The 19507-nt window shown below is 35.7% G+C and overlaps 1 protein-coding gene across 1 annotated transcript; it reads right to left on the bottom strand.

The window, feature by feature from the left end:
- Positions 1–1912: 1912 nt before the first annotated feature.
- Positions 1913–18996, bottom strand: LOC121856179 (potential E3 ubiquitin-protein ligase ariadne-2-like). The gene is made up of 8 exons (XM_042351519.1): positions 18886–18996; positions 14435–14626; positions 12300–12594; positions 11765–11996; positions 9292–9409; positions 6740–6964; positions 4359–4571; positions 1913–2709 (listed from the first exon to the last, which is right to left on the bottom strand). Exons 2-8 carry the CDS (start codon positions 14624–14626, stop codon positions 2554–2556), a joined length of 1431 nt encoding a protein of 476 aa, XP_042207453.1. The 5' UTR covers positions 18886–18996; the 3' UTR covers positions 1913–2553.
- Between the last annotated feature and the right edge of the window lie 511 nt (positions 18997–19507).

Below are 19507 nucleotides of genomic sequence, written 5' to 3'. Positions count from 1 at the left end.
ACACCAGTAAATTGACTGTATGTAACAGGTACATTACCACACACCAGTAAATTGACTGTATGTAATGGGTATACCAGTAAATTGAATGGGTACATTATCACACACCAAATTGACTGTATGTACGGGTACATTACACACACCAGCAAATTGACTGTATGTAATGGGTACATTACCACACACCAGTAAATTGACTGTATGTAACAGGTACATTACCACACACCAGTAAATTGACTGTATGTAATGGGTACATTACCACACACCAGTAAATTGACTGTATGTAACAGGTACATTACACACACACCAGTAAATTGACTGTATGTAACAGGTACATTACCACACACCAGTAAATTACTGTATGTAACATGTACATTACCACACACCAGTAAATTGACTGTATGTAATGGGTACATTACCACACACCAGTAAATTGACTGTATGTAACAGGTACATTACCACACACCAGTAAATTGACTGTATGTAATGGGTACATTACCACACACCAGTAAATTGACTGTATGTAATGGGTACATTACCACACACCAGTAAATTGACTGTATGTAATGGGTACATTACCACACACCAGTAAATTGACTGTATGTAACAGGTACATTACCACACACCAGTAAATTGACTGTATGTAACAGGTACATTACCACACACCAGTAAATTGACTGTATGTAATGGGTACATTACCACACACCAGTAAATTGACTGTATGTAACAGGTACATTACCACACACCAGTAAATTGACTGTATGTAACAGGTACATTACCACACACCAGTAAATTGACTGTATGTAATGGGTACATTACCACACACCAGTAAATTGACTGTATGTAATGGATACATTACCACACACCAGTAAATTGACTGTATGTAACAGGTACATTACCACACACCAGTAAATTGACTGTATGTAATGGGTACATTACCACACACCAGTAAATTGACTGTATGTAACAGGTACATTACACACACCAGTAAATTGACTGTATGTAACAGGTACATTACCACACACCAGTAAATTGACTGTATGTAATAGGTACATTACCACACACCAGTAAATTGACTGTATGTAATGGGTACATTACCACACACCAGTAAATTGACTGTATGTAACAGGTACATTACCACACACCAGTAAATTGACTGTATGTAATGGGTACATTACCACACACCAGTAAATTGACTGTATGTAACAGGTACATTACCACACACCAGTAAATTGACTGTATGTAATGGGTACATTACCACACACCAGTAAATTGACTGTATGTAACAGGTACATTACCACACACCAGTAAATTGACTGTATGTAATGGGTACATTACCACACACCAGTAAATTGACTGTATGTAACAGGTACATTACCACACACCAGTAAGATGCAAAATAATTTTTCAATAAAAATGCAAACAATAGAAATTAGACGAGATGATGCATACAAATTTGCCTAGTCATTGCACATGCACGATTGTCTACCAGTTTGGGATACATATAAAATGACCCTATTATTCAAAAGGTAGACAACACCAATACCTTCCTGATAACACAAACTCATGCTAGTGTTTGTTAGGACAGATACAAGATAAATTCATGTTTAAAAATAAACATTTAAATCATCTGCTATAAAGCAGTACATATCACCACTTGCAAATTAGGTGGTCTACCTGCTGGTTTAAGGCAAGATCTACATCACCTTGCCATTAAACTTGCATAAAAAAAATTTTGTTTTTGACAATGAGGGTTGAATGTACATCAATTAGCCAGTTGAGGCTGTCCATAAAATCACCACTCTTTATATATAAATATAAATCAATATATATATATATATATATATATATATATATATATATATATATATATATATATATATATATATATATATATATATATATATATATATATATATATATATATATATGTATATATATATATACACACACACACACGGTGATCCAGTTACAGTTGCATAAAAGTCCACAACCTGCTTGTATTAATACATACATAACTACGTAATTGATAACAATATATAAATAACTGCCCTTAAAACCTGGATGAAATGTGTAACTCTCCCAAACTGACTAACCATTCTGGAGCTGCAATGTAATGATAAGGCCCCAATTCTGGAACGGCACCTTTCAAAGTAGCTTAATGAAAAGATAGTCGTAAAAATAACGAAAAACAAAAAAAAACTGATTGCAGTTAACAAGAAAAATGAAAGGTACTGTACTATACTTGGCATTTATATTCTGTTGACAAGTGCTTTACCTAAAACAAACTTTTATATATATACTGTAGTTACAAATATTAATGCCAGCCAGACCTAACAGAAACATTCAATCGGAATAAAGCTCCAAAATAAAAATTAAATGTCTAATGAGATGCAGTTATTTTAAGTCACAGTAAACATTTTCTCAATTAGTGCACTTATGGAATAAGATAACACCAATTAAAATTTGCAATATGCGCTCACTGAGTGCATTCTCTGGTATGGAAGTATATTTCTGCTACTGGGAGCCAGGACAGGTGAGCTATGTTCACAGCCCCCATCATACTTGTAGGAAGTCTGTCAAAAGGGTGGTTCTTCGCTTCTCTACAATATCCATTTGGTTTTCCAAGTCGCCTCTGTCTGTCATCTCAGCACGCTCAATTTTCCATGAGAGATTTTCAATCTCTGCTTCTAGCTGTGCTTGCTGATACTCAAACTGGAGGTAAAAATTGCTATTTTATTAAATTGCAGTCACAAATACCCCAGCTATATCATTTATAATAAAGCTTACAAGAAACTTAGCAGCTATTTTCATCATCACCACCATTTTACAGCCAACCAAGCAATGTTTCTGAATCTAAATTACACATCTTGCACAGACAGATACCATCCCACATCCCCACAATGTTTCTGGGTGCTGAGGAAAGTTTATTGAAAATATGAGGGAGTCTAAACTACACATCTAATCTCAACTTTAAACTATGCTTCTAATCATCTCATCTCACAAGGACAAACACTCTCCTATTACATTTAGACTGCAGACAGTAGTGAAAAGTGTATAAACTTTTATTCACACAATCTATTCTAATTGTGCTAGAGATGAATATGGTACATAATGACCTTGAATAATTTTTTGACACGATATAATGACGGACTCCATTCTTTTATACACCATTTTTTCCCCAAATAATCCTCAGTGTTTTATTTAAAAGTTTGATTAAATTACTAATGTACTGTATATTTAAATAAATAAATAAATAAATAAATAAATATATATATATATATATATATATATATATATATATATATATATATATATATATATATATATATATATATATATATATATATATATATATATATATATATATATATATATATATATATATATATATATATATATATATATATATATATATACACACATATATATAAGAACATAAGAAAATAAGGAGTCTGCAATAGGCCGGTTGGCCTGTGCATGGCAGCTCCTGTCGAGAGTTACAACCACTCTCTATCATCCATGAATCTATCTAGCCTCCTTTTGAAACTTTCCAGAGTTCCAGCACTTACTATAAAGTTGCTAAGCTTGTTCCACTCGTCCACCACCCTATTTGTGAACCAGTTCCTTCCTCCGTTGTTTCCCTTTTCCCGTGTGATTTTATCAAGATTTATCTTATCCACGTTTTCATTGTGGATCTACATGATATATATATATATATGGGCAAATCACTGTTAATCATAATTAATGACTAATTTCAATTTCAGCTCATAAATATCAGCCAGAGACACATTAGATGATGATGTTCCTACTACCAATATTACCATGTAATTCAATTGATAGTAGGAACATCATAGAATCTAGTCTTATTAAACATACCGAAGCATTCAACATGAATTTGAGTAGCGGCATGTACAAGCTGGACAATTTTGTAATTGGGCGAAGATTTGTGATCAGGGTGAGAAGGCCGGGTCACTGACCATCTGACCTGACTCACCCACTGCCAGTGCTATTTGTAAAGATTAGTAGGCTGGGCTACTCAATACTCACCATTGTGGACTCATTCACCCTCCTCTGTATATATAACTTGGATTTGTATTACTTCTAGTCTGTACTCACCCTGAAGATGAATTACACGAAGCGCTGGAATTTTTTGTGTTTTCTTTTCCTTGTATATATATATATATATATATATATATATATATATATATATATATATATATATATATATATATATATATATATATATATATATATATATATATATATATATATATATATATATATATATATATATATATATATATATAAACTATTAAACCAACACTGATCTAAAAAAATACAAAATTGATGAGAACACTAACCAAATCTTTTCTAGGTCCAGATTCGAGGTAGTACGCAAATGGATAAGTGTTCTGGAGGGTGTAACGGCATCGTGCAAGGAGAGCTGCAGCATCAAGAAGATACTGCCAATCAATCCAGGTGCCAGTGCCTGCCATCACTTTGTTCTGGATCCTCTCCCGAATCTTGGCTAAAGTCTCTTCTTCAAGTTTTAGAGACTTGCTATGATTCTCCCACTGAAATGATCAACAGTTATGAATCATATGATTATAAAGTTGATATTAAAATAGTTAAATTTCTTTATTACGTAAAGAAAATGTAAAAGTACAATAAACAAGTTTTATGGAAATCCTCTGATTCACATTCCTGTTGTTAATATGAAATAGTGTACTGTATGTTTAAAATTCAATTTTGATCCATTTTCCTAGGTCATAAAATTTTTGATCATAATAAATTGTAAATAAATGCAAGAGAATAAAACAGTCAAATGAAACAGAATAAAACAGAAAATGATCAAATAAACAAAGACTAGTTTGAGCTGCATCACCTGGCATGTCTTATCACAAACAATTTTCTCTGCCAAGTATTAAGTTCTATTCATTCAACATTTAAAATGAGTTTTCAAGGGAGAAATTTCCCGCTTAACGTCGTTTCGCTTTAAGTCGCTCAACTTTGATCCCTAACCTTGACATCTACAGTATCGGGGACCCCCTGCACCGGTATAAGTCATTTCACATATACAGTACCTACATCTCTAACAAATATAAGAAATAAATTTTCATTATACAATACATCAATTAAACTGACTAACCATATTGATTTGATTTTTCAGTCAGCAAAGACAGGTATGATCTGGCAGCCCTGGTTGGTGACACAATCCTACTCAGTACACATAAAGAAGCACTTCTACTATTTATACCATGGGTAACCACTTTACAGTACAACACAGTCATATCAGTGAAAAGTATGTCTTATTTTCCAGAAACAGTCCAGATATGCAGGGTTATGTCTGGCCCCTGCACAGATTTTTTTTTTTAATTGCGCATTTTCCGGACTGAGGTCTGCCCCAATTAGTCCGGTTTATCGAGGTCCTACTTTTATAAGTGCGAAGGATGGACATATCCAGGAAGTAGAAATATGCATGAATCAAGAGAGAGAGAGAGAGAGTTATCAGGTGATTTCTGGGAAGGAAATACTGTTGATAAGTGAAGTTGGCTTATGTAATGGTACAGGAGTAAACTTAATTTACAGCCTTGTTGCGGGAAATCTGGTTACAGAAATTCTCCCTTACTGACTTGGTAAATCTCTACCACTAAAATCAGGGTACGGAATATAAATTTACCTTTACTGAATTAAAAAAATAATTTATTTTTTTTTTACTCACTAAATGAAAAAAAAAATTGCAGTTTTTTTTATTTACTGTATATTAAGAAATTCTAATTGCATTTGTGTGCGTCGATGACACTGGTAGCGGACTTTGTTTTGAATCTCGGAGTGCATCAGTTACGTTCTACTTGTGTCTACCGTAACTGTTCTTCTTTCAAGTCTGAAGTATATTTCCCCTCTAAATATCTACAAAAAGACCACCAAATTCAAGTGAAAGTACTTCACCTAAACAAGCACATAAAGGAATTACACTGGATGTAAACTCAATGTTTATGGAGGTTTGATGCTGGAGAAGAGAGCAGCCATTGCTAAAACTTTGGGGCTGACTACGTCTACAGTGGGAGAAATACGTGACAACAGAGATAAAATTAGGAAAGTGCTAATGCAGCAGCAACACCAGGAAGTGCTCAGAAACTATTTTTATCAAAGTGAAGTGATGCCCAATAAGGAAAGACTCTTTTAGTGTGTTGATTGAAGACAAGCCCCAATGTAATGTGCCAATAAATACAATAGTTATTTAAGCTAAGGACAAGAGCCTGTATGATAATTTGTTGTTAAAAAAAGGCGGTACAGTACAGTAGTGGAAATTCACATGAAAAACCTTTTCAGGCAAGTAAAGGGAGGGTTAATAGATTGAGGAAGTGATTTAACTTGCACAATGATACACTAAGTAGTGAAGCTGTCGGTTCTGATGTTGATGCTGCAAAGATTTATCCAAGTGAACTGAAGAAGATAACTGATGAAGGACACATGCCAGTACAGATACAGGCAACCCCTACTATACGAACGTTCGAAATACAAATATTCCCTTTTATGAATTTCTTAAATTGACACCACCCGTAATGCACGGTTCCAGTGTACCAGGGCAGATCTTTTACAGAAATTAAAATGAATGAATGATTATGGATGAACAGAATGTGTGTGTGTTTGTGGGTATAATCATATTTCCAGTCATTCAGCTTGAAAAAATAAGAAAACATAATTTCAGCTGAACACATAAAGATCATTAAATACTCACCCGCTCATAGTAATGTAGATACTTTTTGAGAGCTTCTCTGGCTTGTGCATGGGCAGATTCATGAGCTATATTGGGATTTTCCTTGTAGCGTGAACATTCATAGTATTCTGAGCCATGCGTTTTCCAACAGCCCAGACACATCCAACAAAAGTCATGCTTGCAATTAAAGCACTGCATGTGATTGCAGCCACCATTCTTCTCAATACAGATGTGGCACTTCGGACACTGTTGGTCAAAACATTCAAATTAATATCACAGTCTCGGCACTAAGTTTTAAATAATCATTTTTACAAAATGGATGTTAATAGAATTTTGATTTTCAGGTTTCACCCAAGAGATTATTTTAGGACACTCTAAATTAAGCCAACCAGGGTTAACTTATTACCCTCAAGAGAGGGAGGTACGGAGCCATGGTTGCTGGAAGATTGACCCAAGTTTTGCGATGTGTAACTTACAGTACTACACAACTCACACAGCCATTCGCTCAGCCATCACCCAGTGTTTCCTAAATGGCTTGGTTATAAAATGGGTTTTCAGGATCAAACCCTTTAGTACTTATAATCTAATGACATTATGGATCACCTCATGTTATCAGAAACTATTTAAAGGAGAAGATGGAAAGAAGAAGTGAGGGCTAAATGACATGCAACTTACATGGAGTTTGTCCATGTACCACATTAAATTTACAAGAGCTAATCTTAACAAGTCCCTATTCTACACCATCTGGTGAAACTAATGACTCAGATAAAGGAATTCTCAATGAGTAGACCCAGATATAGGTATATAAAAAATTAGCTGATTAAAGGCAAGATCAACCATGAAAATCAGGAAGGTCCATTACTAAGAAATAATCCAATCAAAATAACTCCACTCATTTCAAGGTACATTACAGCACAATATCATCAATAACCTAAAATAAAGTAAGCAACTTGTAAAATCAAGGACACAAACTAACTGAACTGACTTTGGAAAAGGTAAAATTCTACTGGACCAACAAAGAACCCCTAGTGTAGCTTCTAAGGAATTGTCTCAATTTGGAGATAAATACTGCATTTTTGGAAGAAACATATAAAGCAGATTCCATTGGTTCCAATCAGAACAAAGGGCAGACATCAGCAAAATATCCAACACCTTATAAACAAGTTAACTGACAAGCAAACTCACAGGGATAGAATCCATGAGAAAGATTCTGAATACACTCTGAATTACGAGGGCTTCACTTTATTCTTATACAAATCTTCAACCCTGGCATTTGCTGTCTCAGCAATAAGTGTAACAATCTCTGAACAGGAGAGCTCAAACACAAGAAATTCAAGTTCCTTAGAATTTCCAAAGGATATTTCTGAGAACTGCCATGCTACAGCAGAAATGTTGTTAATAAAAAACATGTTAATTTCATATTTGATCTGATATCCCCATGTATCCCCATTAAAATAAGGAGCACTAACAATTCCATCTTAAAGCATGAGACTAATTTCCCAAGCATTCAGATCCATCTGAGGGAAGGAAACCCCACACTTGTTAACCCCTTCACTATGGGGATACCACTTTTAATATTTTATTTGGCTAATGCCAGACAATTTTATTCAGCACAGAGTGGATCCCATACACAAGTGGTTATGAAGTATTTGTCCAAACTAAGAAGGTGCTGCTAAAAGCCATCCATGAGGCAGATGAAGAGACTTCTTTTCCTCATTCACTAGTATAAAGCTCACCGGAACTTTATCAGAAAGATCAATATCAACCAATTCCCTCTACAATCCCACTCAAGACCTGATCACTGAAAGAAATTGATATGAAACAGACAAGACTTTTCTGCGCTAAGTAAGTATCCTTCTGTAACCTTAACATGAACAACTTTGAGTACCATTAATAACTGCTACTAGAGAAGGTCATTAAGAAGATAGGGAAGGGAGGGTGTAGTATTGGAGGCCTGCTTTGTGACCAAGACACTTGATGTGCAGGTTGTGTAGTGAAATGTGTGGCACAAGACTCAATCTTCCAAGCCTCAGTCAGCCTCTGTTCCTGATCTCCCTCTTTTGAAAGTGATGGTTACTGCACTAAGCCGCCTTAGTTTGTAGAGTCCTGGGCCAACCCCATCTGGCTAAGACAGCACATTACACATGTGTTGATCCAAAATGGCACTTCATACATATAGGAAAAAGAAGACTGAATTCGTGAAACCCCCTTTTGTGGGTCAAGACCATGATCCTTGACGCACTTTATCCAGCTCTTGTGGGAGGTTAGCATGCTATCTCAATGTACAGACCAACAGCACACTGACAAAAAACAGTCACCCTCCTAATAAAAGCTGATTTTTAAGATTTAAGCTGGCAGCATGTCTAATGAAACGTTCAGGGTCAAAACTGCTGAAACTTGAAGCACCTCAACTTTAAACATGAATTTTTACCATATTCATTGACTATTGTGATGTTTTACTAACATGTTTTACTAACATGTGATGTTTTACTAACAAAACAAACATATGCAATCTCTTCATATTCTCCAACAGTTTTACATGGACCTACAGCCTGAAAACTATCTATATTTACATCTTTGGTGTGTGCACTGATGTAGTTGGCCGTCTCACTGTCATCAGCACATTTAGTCAGCCAACACCTGATGGTTTCACAGTCAGTTGGGGCATGGTAGTCACCACCACATTTGTAACTAAAGAAGGAAAAATAAATTCATTTCTTCTTTCTCCATAGCTAAACAAAGCTGATGAAGAAAAATTAGTATAGTATTGACATTAATAAAACCTATACAGTGGAGTCATGATAATTCACATCATCAAATTTGCAGGTAGTACCTGTACAGTATTATTACCACTTTTTTAAATGTTGCAGACAAATATTTATAATTCACAGCTGAGAGGCAGCTGTGAATTGTGTGGGAGAGAATGTCTGTCTTGTAACTTCTGCCTTGTATTATGGATGCTCAGCCTTTTTATTTTCCAGTAAAAATTAATTCCAGGAGAGGACCAAAGAGCTCTACTGTATAATGAATCAGTGTTATGCAGGGTAGGACTGAACGAGGTATTATTGTAATTAATTATTTGTGATAATTTGGATACGAATGGACCCGAATCAGTAAATTTTTTATCATAATGGACCCGAGTCTGTTATTTTTTACTTTAACAGACCTGAGTCCCTAATACTGTTTATGAACCTAGTCCGAATAGGTCAGAGTGTCCGTTAAGGCTGAGGCCCATTATAGACAGTGTTGTTATACTGGGGGTTTACTATACAGTGGTCCCTCGGTTAACGAGCACAATCCGTTCCAGCAGCTTGCTCGTTAACCGAAAAACTCGTTAACCGAAACTTATTGTTTCAATGGGTTTTTGGGTAATTGGTTCCAGCTCACCGAAAATTGCCTAAATTCAACAAAAAAGGTAGAAAGGTACACTTACTTTGAGGTGTGTATGTAGAAGGCTCCTGGATGATGATGGGAATTAGAATGGGGGTGGAGGAGAAGGGAGAAGAGAAGGCATTGGGGTGGAAGAGAAGTCGGCCCCTTGGCGCCATTTCACCCATAAAATTTTAGTTCTCTTGGTGTAATTCAAGATTATTTTCTTTAAATCAACGCTGCACTGCATTATATATTGTCAATATGTAAAATAAATTTAAAATGACCAATAATTTGCTTGGAAACACAGAAAAAAGCATTTAGTTGGAGAGTCTCAAGCAAAATGTTACCTCCACTGAAAAGAGAGAGAGAGACTAACGCCTGTTTGGTGTGTTAACAGGCTGGATGGCGCGCCAGAAACTAGTTTCTTTACCTTCAATTGTGTTCAATAATTGTTAAAATTACTAAAAAAATTAATATTAAACTTTTAAAATTATTGAATAGTATAAACTTCTTGATATTTACTAAAATAGTAAGGAATTTAAGCCCTAAAACCGATTACTGTATTGGCGGACTAATACTACAGCTGGTGGACTGCCAAATGCAAGCGAAAGCATGTTGAAGTCGCGTAAAAAACTCGTTAATTGAGGGATTGCTCGTTAACCAAAGTTAAGAATCTTATGGAAGGTAAATCGTTAACCGAGGCGCTCGTTAACCGAGGGATCACTGTATCTGTAAATCTTCATTTGCATCAAGTATTTGTGCAGAGGGTATATTTAGTTTGGCATATACTGTACAGCATATGGTTCTGCTCTTCATTTAGCAACATAAAGAAAGTATAGTATCTTGGGGTATGGTAGGCAAGCCAGGATAAAAGCTTACTGTTAAGGTTAGCCTAAAGGGAGCACGTACTGTACCTAGCAGCAATAGTTCGTTCACCGTAAATGAACGATGGAATGGATGAATTATAACCCATCAAAAATATTACACAAACTGTACAGTTCGACCCCCTACCTTTTGTATAAAAATTCAAACATAAAAATTCAAACTATACTCGAGTACATGTGGTACATATTTTAGGGGCTCAGAGAAGTATGTTCTGTCAAATGGCAAAAGAAAAATTATCAAGAAAGCAAATGATATGTTTACTGTATTATTTACTACATTTGAGGTGTTTAGGCAACCACACGTTGGCAGCAATGACATCAATTAGTAAGCACTTGTTGCTCCGTGGAAAACGTTGTTAGCACCTACCAACCGTATTGTTAGCTGTTCTTGGGCTTGGGAAAGACACTCTTTCAAATGGCAAGAAAAGAAATGGAATAAAAACACTTAAAATTTTTCATAAAGTAGCTATTTTAAGGGGCTTATTAATTTTTGCGCATGCCAAAATTAAAATTTTTAATGTGGTCCAGCAACTCACAATGCTACCCCTCACACTGTCGCTGGTAATTTCCACTCTTTTAAACCCATAACAAAATCCTTCCTTTACATTGTTCCATCAATTTATGGCTCCTTATGGTCTCTGGATACATTATCTCTCTTAACACAGGGTAAATGTCTTGTCCATTAACCTGGGCCTGTGTGTGTGTGTGTGTGTGTGTGTGTGTGTGTGTGTGTGTGTGTGTGTGTGTTTAGATGCCAAGGAAAGAGTTAAAAACTGAAGCTCTCACTTACCAAAACTGAGATTTGCAGGCTGTACAGGTTACTCTTTTTGCTCTACATTCTTTAGCTTGTATAACAATATTACAGTTAGGACCTGGGCAAAATCGTAATTGAGGATGGCTTCTAACATAATCAGAAAAGGCATACTGCTGGTACTTTTCTTTCAGTCGCGGACGTTTCAACAATGGCACTACAAAGTCTTCAGGGGCCAGCACCTGACAGCTGTTGCCCATACATTCGATTCCTGGGTTAGAAAATAAATTTAGTTATTATATCCCTAACAAAGGCATGATTTGTTTTATTTGTACAACAAGGTCTTATTTGCCTTTATATTAAATCAATTATCTTCAAAATTTCTTGATATTTTCCCTATGGCACAGGAAAGGACAAAAGAAACATGCCTAGATATGCCCTCTAAAGTACAGTACACTTTATGCAAAACTGAACTGGTTTAATTTTCTAACAACCTAAAATTGTCTTCCTGACTAATTAAACCATCAGCTCATTCATAATCAAGTAGTGACAAGAATATACTGTATTATTATACCTGTGGACATTCCCTGCTTAATTTGAACTTCAAAATGCATGCTCCAACAATCCTTGCAGAATGTGTGACCACAGGTGAGATGGCTGGCATAATCTGGAGACATTGGAGCAAGGCAAACAGGACAAGTAGCTTCACTTTCTCCCTGTTGATTGTTGGTCATCTGCTGAGGTGGCGTAGCTGGTTTTATATGCACAGATGTGAGCATTTTGTGACAGTCTTGGCGATACCCTGCAACAATCTCAATCTGGTTCCAGTTGTACATGTGGAGCAGCAACTTTGCCAAAGAAGGAGTCACCTGCAAGGTGAAAGGACAAGTAGACACACTACCCTACAATATATAAAGAAATTCAGAGAGAAAACACATACAGTTAAGTGGTTGAAGGTTACCAATAGTGGAGCAGATACTGTAACTGCATTTTGCAAGTAAATATTTCAAATAGTAATACAAGCATGAAAATTGGTATGAATATCCTCTATAGGTCACTCTTCAAATATATTCGATTGGCCACTTGAAGATCCATGACGGCAACCATTTTTCAATATGGCTACCGAATTCACCTGCCAAAGTTGATTTTTTTATATCACTGGCTACACTTGGTCAACTTAAATGATGCTGATGTTGATGTATACCTTTTCAGCAACTCTGAATAAAATTGTCCAAGTTTTAACCCTCTCAGATATCACCCTTTACAGCACTCTGGCGATTTGATCTTGTTGCATAGTCTGGTTATTGTGGCATGGACGCTTATACTGATCTATAGTCTATAGCTGGCAATGCATGGAGAGTAAGGGTGTAGTAGGAGTAGTACCTTCATTTCAGTAGTCAGCCACATCCTCTAGGTGGATTAATGGCACTGGTCCTCACTACTGATCCTATGGCTCTGAGAATTTGCTAGCATACAGCAACGGCCAAATCCCAGTACTGTGCACAGCACTGGCTCGCAGGCTAGACTAGGTGATGGCAGTGTACAGTGTGTCTCTGTGCATGATGGAGTATGCTTAACTCCAAACTTTAAGTGCACTAAGTCATTAAACATTGACACATATTATGAGCAAAAGGGAAAAACAAATCTGTTTAAAGAGTGTATGTCAGTGCACTACCAGGGCACAGTGGTGACATCACTGATGTGAGACTCATCATGGGTGTTCAGAGTCAGCTAATTGGAAATTGTAATTTGTTGCAACATCTTAATTGTCCCAAATGCTTCCTTATCAATCCCCATAAACTGTTAGGTAGCAGCACCTGAAATGACAGGATGTGTCAGCACGGGAAAGCCAAGCCATGGATAATGGGGTTTTAGTTTTCCGGATGGTGTACAGAACGCACAGGACTGATTTGACATTGGATGAACGATCGAGCTAGGTGTAGGGTCAATGACACTTGAACCTAGTTGTATCCCAGACAGGAAACCCTTGGCCCTGAACTCAAAGTGATCATGGATGTCAACTCTAAATGGCAAACTAACTTGTATATAATTCAATTACCAGGGTATACAGGCATTCCTAGATAAAATAAGTGGAAGTATAAAGTCTAAAGATGATAATAATGATAAATACAATTCAGTTTGCACTATTGAACACTTGCAAAACTGACATAGTGGGAGGTTTCAAGAGGGAGGTCTTTGTGCGTGACTGATTGTACACAGTGGAAACGACTTACTTGCCCTTGACCACATATCCACATCATCTCCACTAAATATCTACACCATAACCACTACAGATCCACTTATCTCCATTACATACCCACAATCTTAACTAAACATCCAAATCATATCCACTTCATGTCCCATTACACAACTTGTGAGGCCACCCATACCATGTACAAACATACGTCGGGACTCAGGAACCTTCAAGAACTGACGTGCACAGCTCAAGAAACTTATAGAACCTCCAGGGAGACTTGTTGTTGCCCGAGTGAGCAGGCGCTCGCCAGTCGATATTGGTTTATTGTCCGAGAATTGTTTGGGACCGAGATAAAAGGTCAGAGTTAGTGAGGATTTATCTGAAAAAATTTCCTTTTCTGAAGCATCACCTGTGATTGTGACCATTTCAGATAAGAGGTCATACTGTACTACCCTACACTTCATTTGTCTTAAATTGTTGTAGCTGCTTTTACGACAATGATCCTTACTCACCTGTATACTATTTGAAAGTTGCTCCACTGATTCATTTAAAAGTCTTTCCACCTCGGTGTCAGTGAGACATGCAACATGAAAATACTCTGGATCATTCTTCTGTGGGTCTACATGGTCAACATCACCATCATATTCCCCTCCATAGTAGTCATCATAGTCATCATCACTAAATTCCATTTCCTCATCAGACATCTGCAAATAATAACAAGGCATAAAAAACCTATTGCATTAAATTACCATTTACTACATTATATATATATATATATATATATATATATATATATATATATATATATATATATATATATATATATATATATATATATATATATTATATATAAAATAGATAAATCTTGATAAATCTGCGGAAAATGGAAACAGCAGTATATCTTTATGTTGCGAGGGGCAGGATATATATATATATATATATATTACCTATTACTTTGTTTAATATGGCAGGGGGTCTGCCAGCCGGCATGGAAGTTAGATAAGGTTAGGTAGGTTTCTTTGGTTGGTTAGGTCAGGTCAGATTCTATTAGGTTCTGTGCATTGTCGTATCATTTTTACTAATGACAGTACTAATATTCAAAGAACATATGCGGAAAAAAGGAACTAAATCAAACAATGCATTGTAGTGTTAGCTATCTGCTCCAAGATTACCAAAAACTATTTCATAAAAACATACACTATACTGTACTCAAGTGTATAAGGCATATAAATTGTCAACAGGAGGAGGAAGGCAAATGTGGCAGTCCAAAACTGTGGTCTGAGCAGCACACATTGTTTTCACTCTAAACAAAAACAAGGAAAACCAAAAGAAGGGAGGTTGCATATCCTCCACCCATTTCTTTACATGAGGTAAGAAACGAGCTTTTGAGAACACCACTACCACCCAACGGAGTTATTCAATTTCCGTCATTTTGCCAACACATGGTCTTATCATTATAGTAAGTATTTTAAAAGAGGCAACAACTTTTACTTTAATCATAAGTATATTTTAGTTTTTATCTACGATCATAAATCACCAGTGGTGGGCAGGGCATGACTGACGAGAGGAATTGCAGGTTAAAACACGGTGAAAAAATGATCATAAGACACTAAGGTAAATTTTACAAGTTGCCCATAATCTAATAAATTAATGCGATTTTCTCGGAACATATCATTTGCAACGAAACGTTACAAAGAAAAGTTGCTAGAAATGAAGAGATATATCTAGAGCTGGACCCCAAAAATATTGTGGGACATTATGGGAAACTTGTTAAAGAGTTTTGGTGAAAGATCATCAAATTTGAATGAATCACACCAAAACCCATCGGAAAACCCAGGTTTCATTTCAAAACAAATTTCAGTGCTAACCTAACCTGACCTAACCTTACAACCAGTGTTCAGATTATATATATTACCTAACCAAGGGGTTGATTGGGAGGCTCCACCCCCAATAGAGCTCATATCGAAGAAACCAACCTAACCTAACCAAACTAAACTAACTTAACAAGCTAACCTAACTAAACTATCTTAACATGGCAAAAATTTACCAGTACTGGATAACTCGTACTCAAGCAAATTGTACCCATCAGAACATGTCAAGTCGTACCCAATTTTATATATAGTGTATATATATATGAGAGAAATCCACCATATGCAGGAAGGAATTTAATTAAATAAGATCAAAATTAGAATGCTCTTATATGCTGATGAACTGAATATAATAAGCAACAACATCCAAGGAATAGATACGATGGCAACAACCTTTTAGGAAATGGCAAAATGAACAGGACTTGAGATAAGTGTGGATAAGACCAAAACAATGATCATGGAAAGAAACCAAAGACAAAACCCACAACGTATCGGTATAAGTGGAATGAATATTAAAAAATCTGGTCCTTTAAATACCTTGGATCACTTATGACATAAGAATACAAGATTGAAGAAGAAATTATGTAAAACCAATGTAAATTATAGCCAGGATTGGAGCAGGTAATAGATGCTACTACTGTACTGTCTTCTGGACATAATGAACAAAGACCCGTATCATTATCCATTTGGCAGCATTCTATCACTACTCTGAACCGATTGTGTACATTTTTATATGCAACCCTTCTACCCTGCAGCCCACATAATATAGACTAGAGAAGTGTTGTCATCAACATGCTGCTTTAGTTGTTTAATTCTGGTTACTTTGTATTCTGCACTACTAAATAAAGCCTGGGTCATTTTTCGTTAACCACCCATCATATTTTTACGATTTTTTTCTCTTATCATTTAATAGATCTCTCTGAGAAACGAAAGAATATACTTGAATTTAGCGGCGCATTAAAAAAAATCAACGCAATATATGCGATTTATTTGTAATATATTTTTCTAAGTCCCAATTTGATGTATGGTGACACGCAACGTCGCTCTCGTTCGTTCGTTTGTGTGTTGGTATTACATTGGCAGTGACTTCATCCCCCTGCCTAAGGAACATGGCATCATTGGGGGTCTGGGGGGGCAAAGACCCCCTAGCTAAGTAGGACAAGGCTTGTTAGGTCAGGTTAAGTTAGGACATGGCCTGTTAGGTCAGGTTAGGTTAGGACATGGCCTGTTAGGTCATGTAAGGTAAGGTTAGTACGTAGACTTTGTTTAGTTTTAACCTTTTTTTCCCATGAAAAATATTTTTTTGCAAGTTTTCTTGGTGTTTTAGATGATTCTGACATTTATTATTGGTGAAAATTACTCGTTTTCAGCCCCCCCCCCACCACCCATAAAAAACTGCATCCTCCTGCATTGTTGGGGTGGAAGGGGGGAAATAACTTAAAAAAAACAGTGATTTGCCCCAAAGATTAATGTCAGAATCATCTAAAACTGCAAGAAAACTAACAAAAAAATATACTTTTCATGTGTAAAAAGGTGATGGGTGGTTAACGAAAAATTACCAAAGCCTGTGCTTCCACCCCGAAAATATCAAAGCGTGAGTTGGGTACGAGTTGGCGTAGGTACGAGTTAACTTTTTTTAGTACGATTTATCTTGGGTATGAGTTGTCTTGGGTACGAGATGACCCTTACCCAAGTTTTGTTGCCCATAATCTAATAAATTAATGCAATTTTTTAGAAAACGAATCATTTGCAACGGAAACGTTACAAAGAAAGTTGTTAGAAATGATGAGATACCGAGAACTGGACCCAAAAATATTGTGGGACATTATGGGCAACATGTAAAAAAGTACTGACACTAAAATGTCTGTATGTGAAAAATATTACCATGTTTTCTGTAAATTTACCGAAAATGTTAATTACTTGCCATAAATATTCCTCCCAAAAATCTGCCAACTCAGCGTTTGTTGCCGACTACTCGGTTCATTTACTACCGACCATTCGATCTGAGCGTACTCTCACGTCCACAAATAAATTAAAATTACACCATGACACCAAGTAAGTTGCTTTCATTGGTACCAAATATCAAAATAAGTATTTTCTATTTAATATGGCGGGGGGTCCGCCCCCAACCTAGGAAGTTAGGTAAGGTTAGGTAGGTTTCTTTGGTTGGTTAGGTCAGGTTCTATTAGGCTCTAGTTAATGTAGTAAAATTGCAGTTTCACTACCAATTGGTTTTTGACCAGAAATCAATAGGTTTTTCCAAGGTATTTGGTTTGATTCATTCGAATTTGACCTTCATTTCCGTCGGAAATTAGTCATTATTGAGTTATCAAATGAACCCAAAATTACCCTCACCCAATTGGGAGTGAAACTGCAATAATACCATTAATGTCGCCTCTTTTAAAATACTTACTATAATGATAAGATCTGTGAAATAAATTAAAGACAGTGAACAACTCCTTCTGGTGGTAGTGCTGTTCTCATAAATTACCAAACATTCTTCAATAGAGACTGTTAAGTAGCTCGTCCCCATGACTCTGACAACTAAACAATTACCCAAGTTTTCTTCTACATAGATCTCCCTGGTGTTTCCCTCCCAGGAGTCTACCGTCTATGGTACTCTAGTAACTTTTTAATATTCTCATAAAACTTGACTCTTTTATACAATCTCCCGTGTATTAAAATTTACCTTCTTTATCCTCGTTTATTAATTATACTTGCGTATACTTAAAATATAATAAAGTGTGATGATTCTTGACTGAAATAAAAAAAATAATGAATAAAAACAGAAAACAAAAGGCGAGATAAGGAAAGACTTCACTCCATATTTAGCCACATATAACTTCACCAAAAATCACAAATTTTATCCAAATTATCAATCAAATAATCATCAAACTTATATATCAACGATTAATTTACAAAAAACACAATTAAACAAGCTCTGGTTAGTGCATATAGTACGTACTTTAAACCAAACACATTAAGTCAGACCAAGAGCAACACCATTCCTGGAGTTTTATTAATCATATTGTGGCTAATGTATCGCTGTTTCGACGTTTAATATTTCTGTAAATTAAATTAGAATAATGCCTTACCTTGGGGAAGTGATAGATAGTTAGGAGCCTCAATTTATAACTGAGGTGCGTAATATGTATTGATATTTTTCCAGCTGCTTAGTTTACTATTTCCCTGCCAGTCGTTCCAATACTATCTGAAGGTCAACCTGGATACTATATTCCTAAATACACCAAACTATTTAACTCCTTGTTTTTTATTATTATTATTTATTTGCTTGAATTTGTTTTCTAATCTGATAAAGTAATATTAAATAATTTATGATAGATTTTATAATTATTTTAAAAGATTTCAGGGTATGGTAATAAATATTAGTCTCCCGTTTTCTAGGGACTGATCCCATACATGTTTGGGCCAACTTTAATTCACTTACATAATTCACCCAAGTTCTTTGTTATAATTCATGGAAAATGGTTGGATTAATTCATGCATTGGATAAAAATAATAATTTTATTCTTTGTTTCCTTTTTCTGATGTTAATAGTGTCTTACAATATTCAGGCGACATCGGCATTTTTGTAGTGATTTGAGGAATATTTACATTATAACAGGAGACAAATTAGCTTGACAATCGGACATGATATGTGTTCAACTGAGCCTGTAGTGATATATCATAAAATCTGAAGTAATACTTTGATTAAAA

This window comes from Homarus americanus, unplaced genomic scaffold (genome assembly GCF_018991925.1).
Source record: "Homarus americanus isolate GMGI-L3 unplaced genomic scaffold, GMGI_Hamer_2.0 scaffold1024, whole genome shotgun sequence".
NCBI lineage: Eukaryota > Metazoa > Arthropoda > Malacostraca > Decapoda > Nephropidae > Homarus > Homarus americanus.
The sequence above is the reverse complement of the archived record's forward strand: the minus strand, read 5'-3'. Positions and strand labels throughout refer to the sequence as shown.

Excerpts from the sequence above, each read along its gene's own strand:
- LOC121856179 (XM_042351519.1), bottom strand. The coding sequence starts at position 14,626 with ATGTCTGATGAGGAAATGGAATTTAGTGATGATGACTATGATGACTAC. Across the intron at positions 6,965-9,291 it reads TCAGTGCACACACCAAAGAT|TGTCCGAAGTGCCACATCTG; the intron begins GTAAATATAGAT and ends TTTGACCAACAG. Across the intron at positions 4,572-6,739 it reads ATCTACATTACTATGAGCGG|TGGGAGAATCATAGCAAGTC; the intron begins GTGAGTATTTAA and ends TGATCATTTCAG.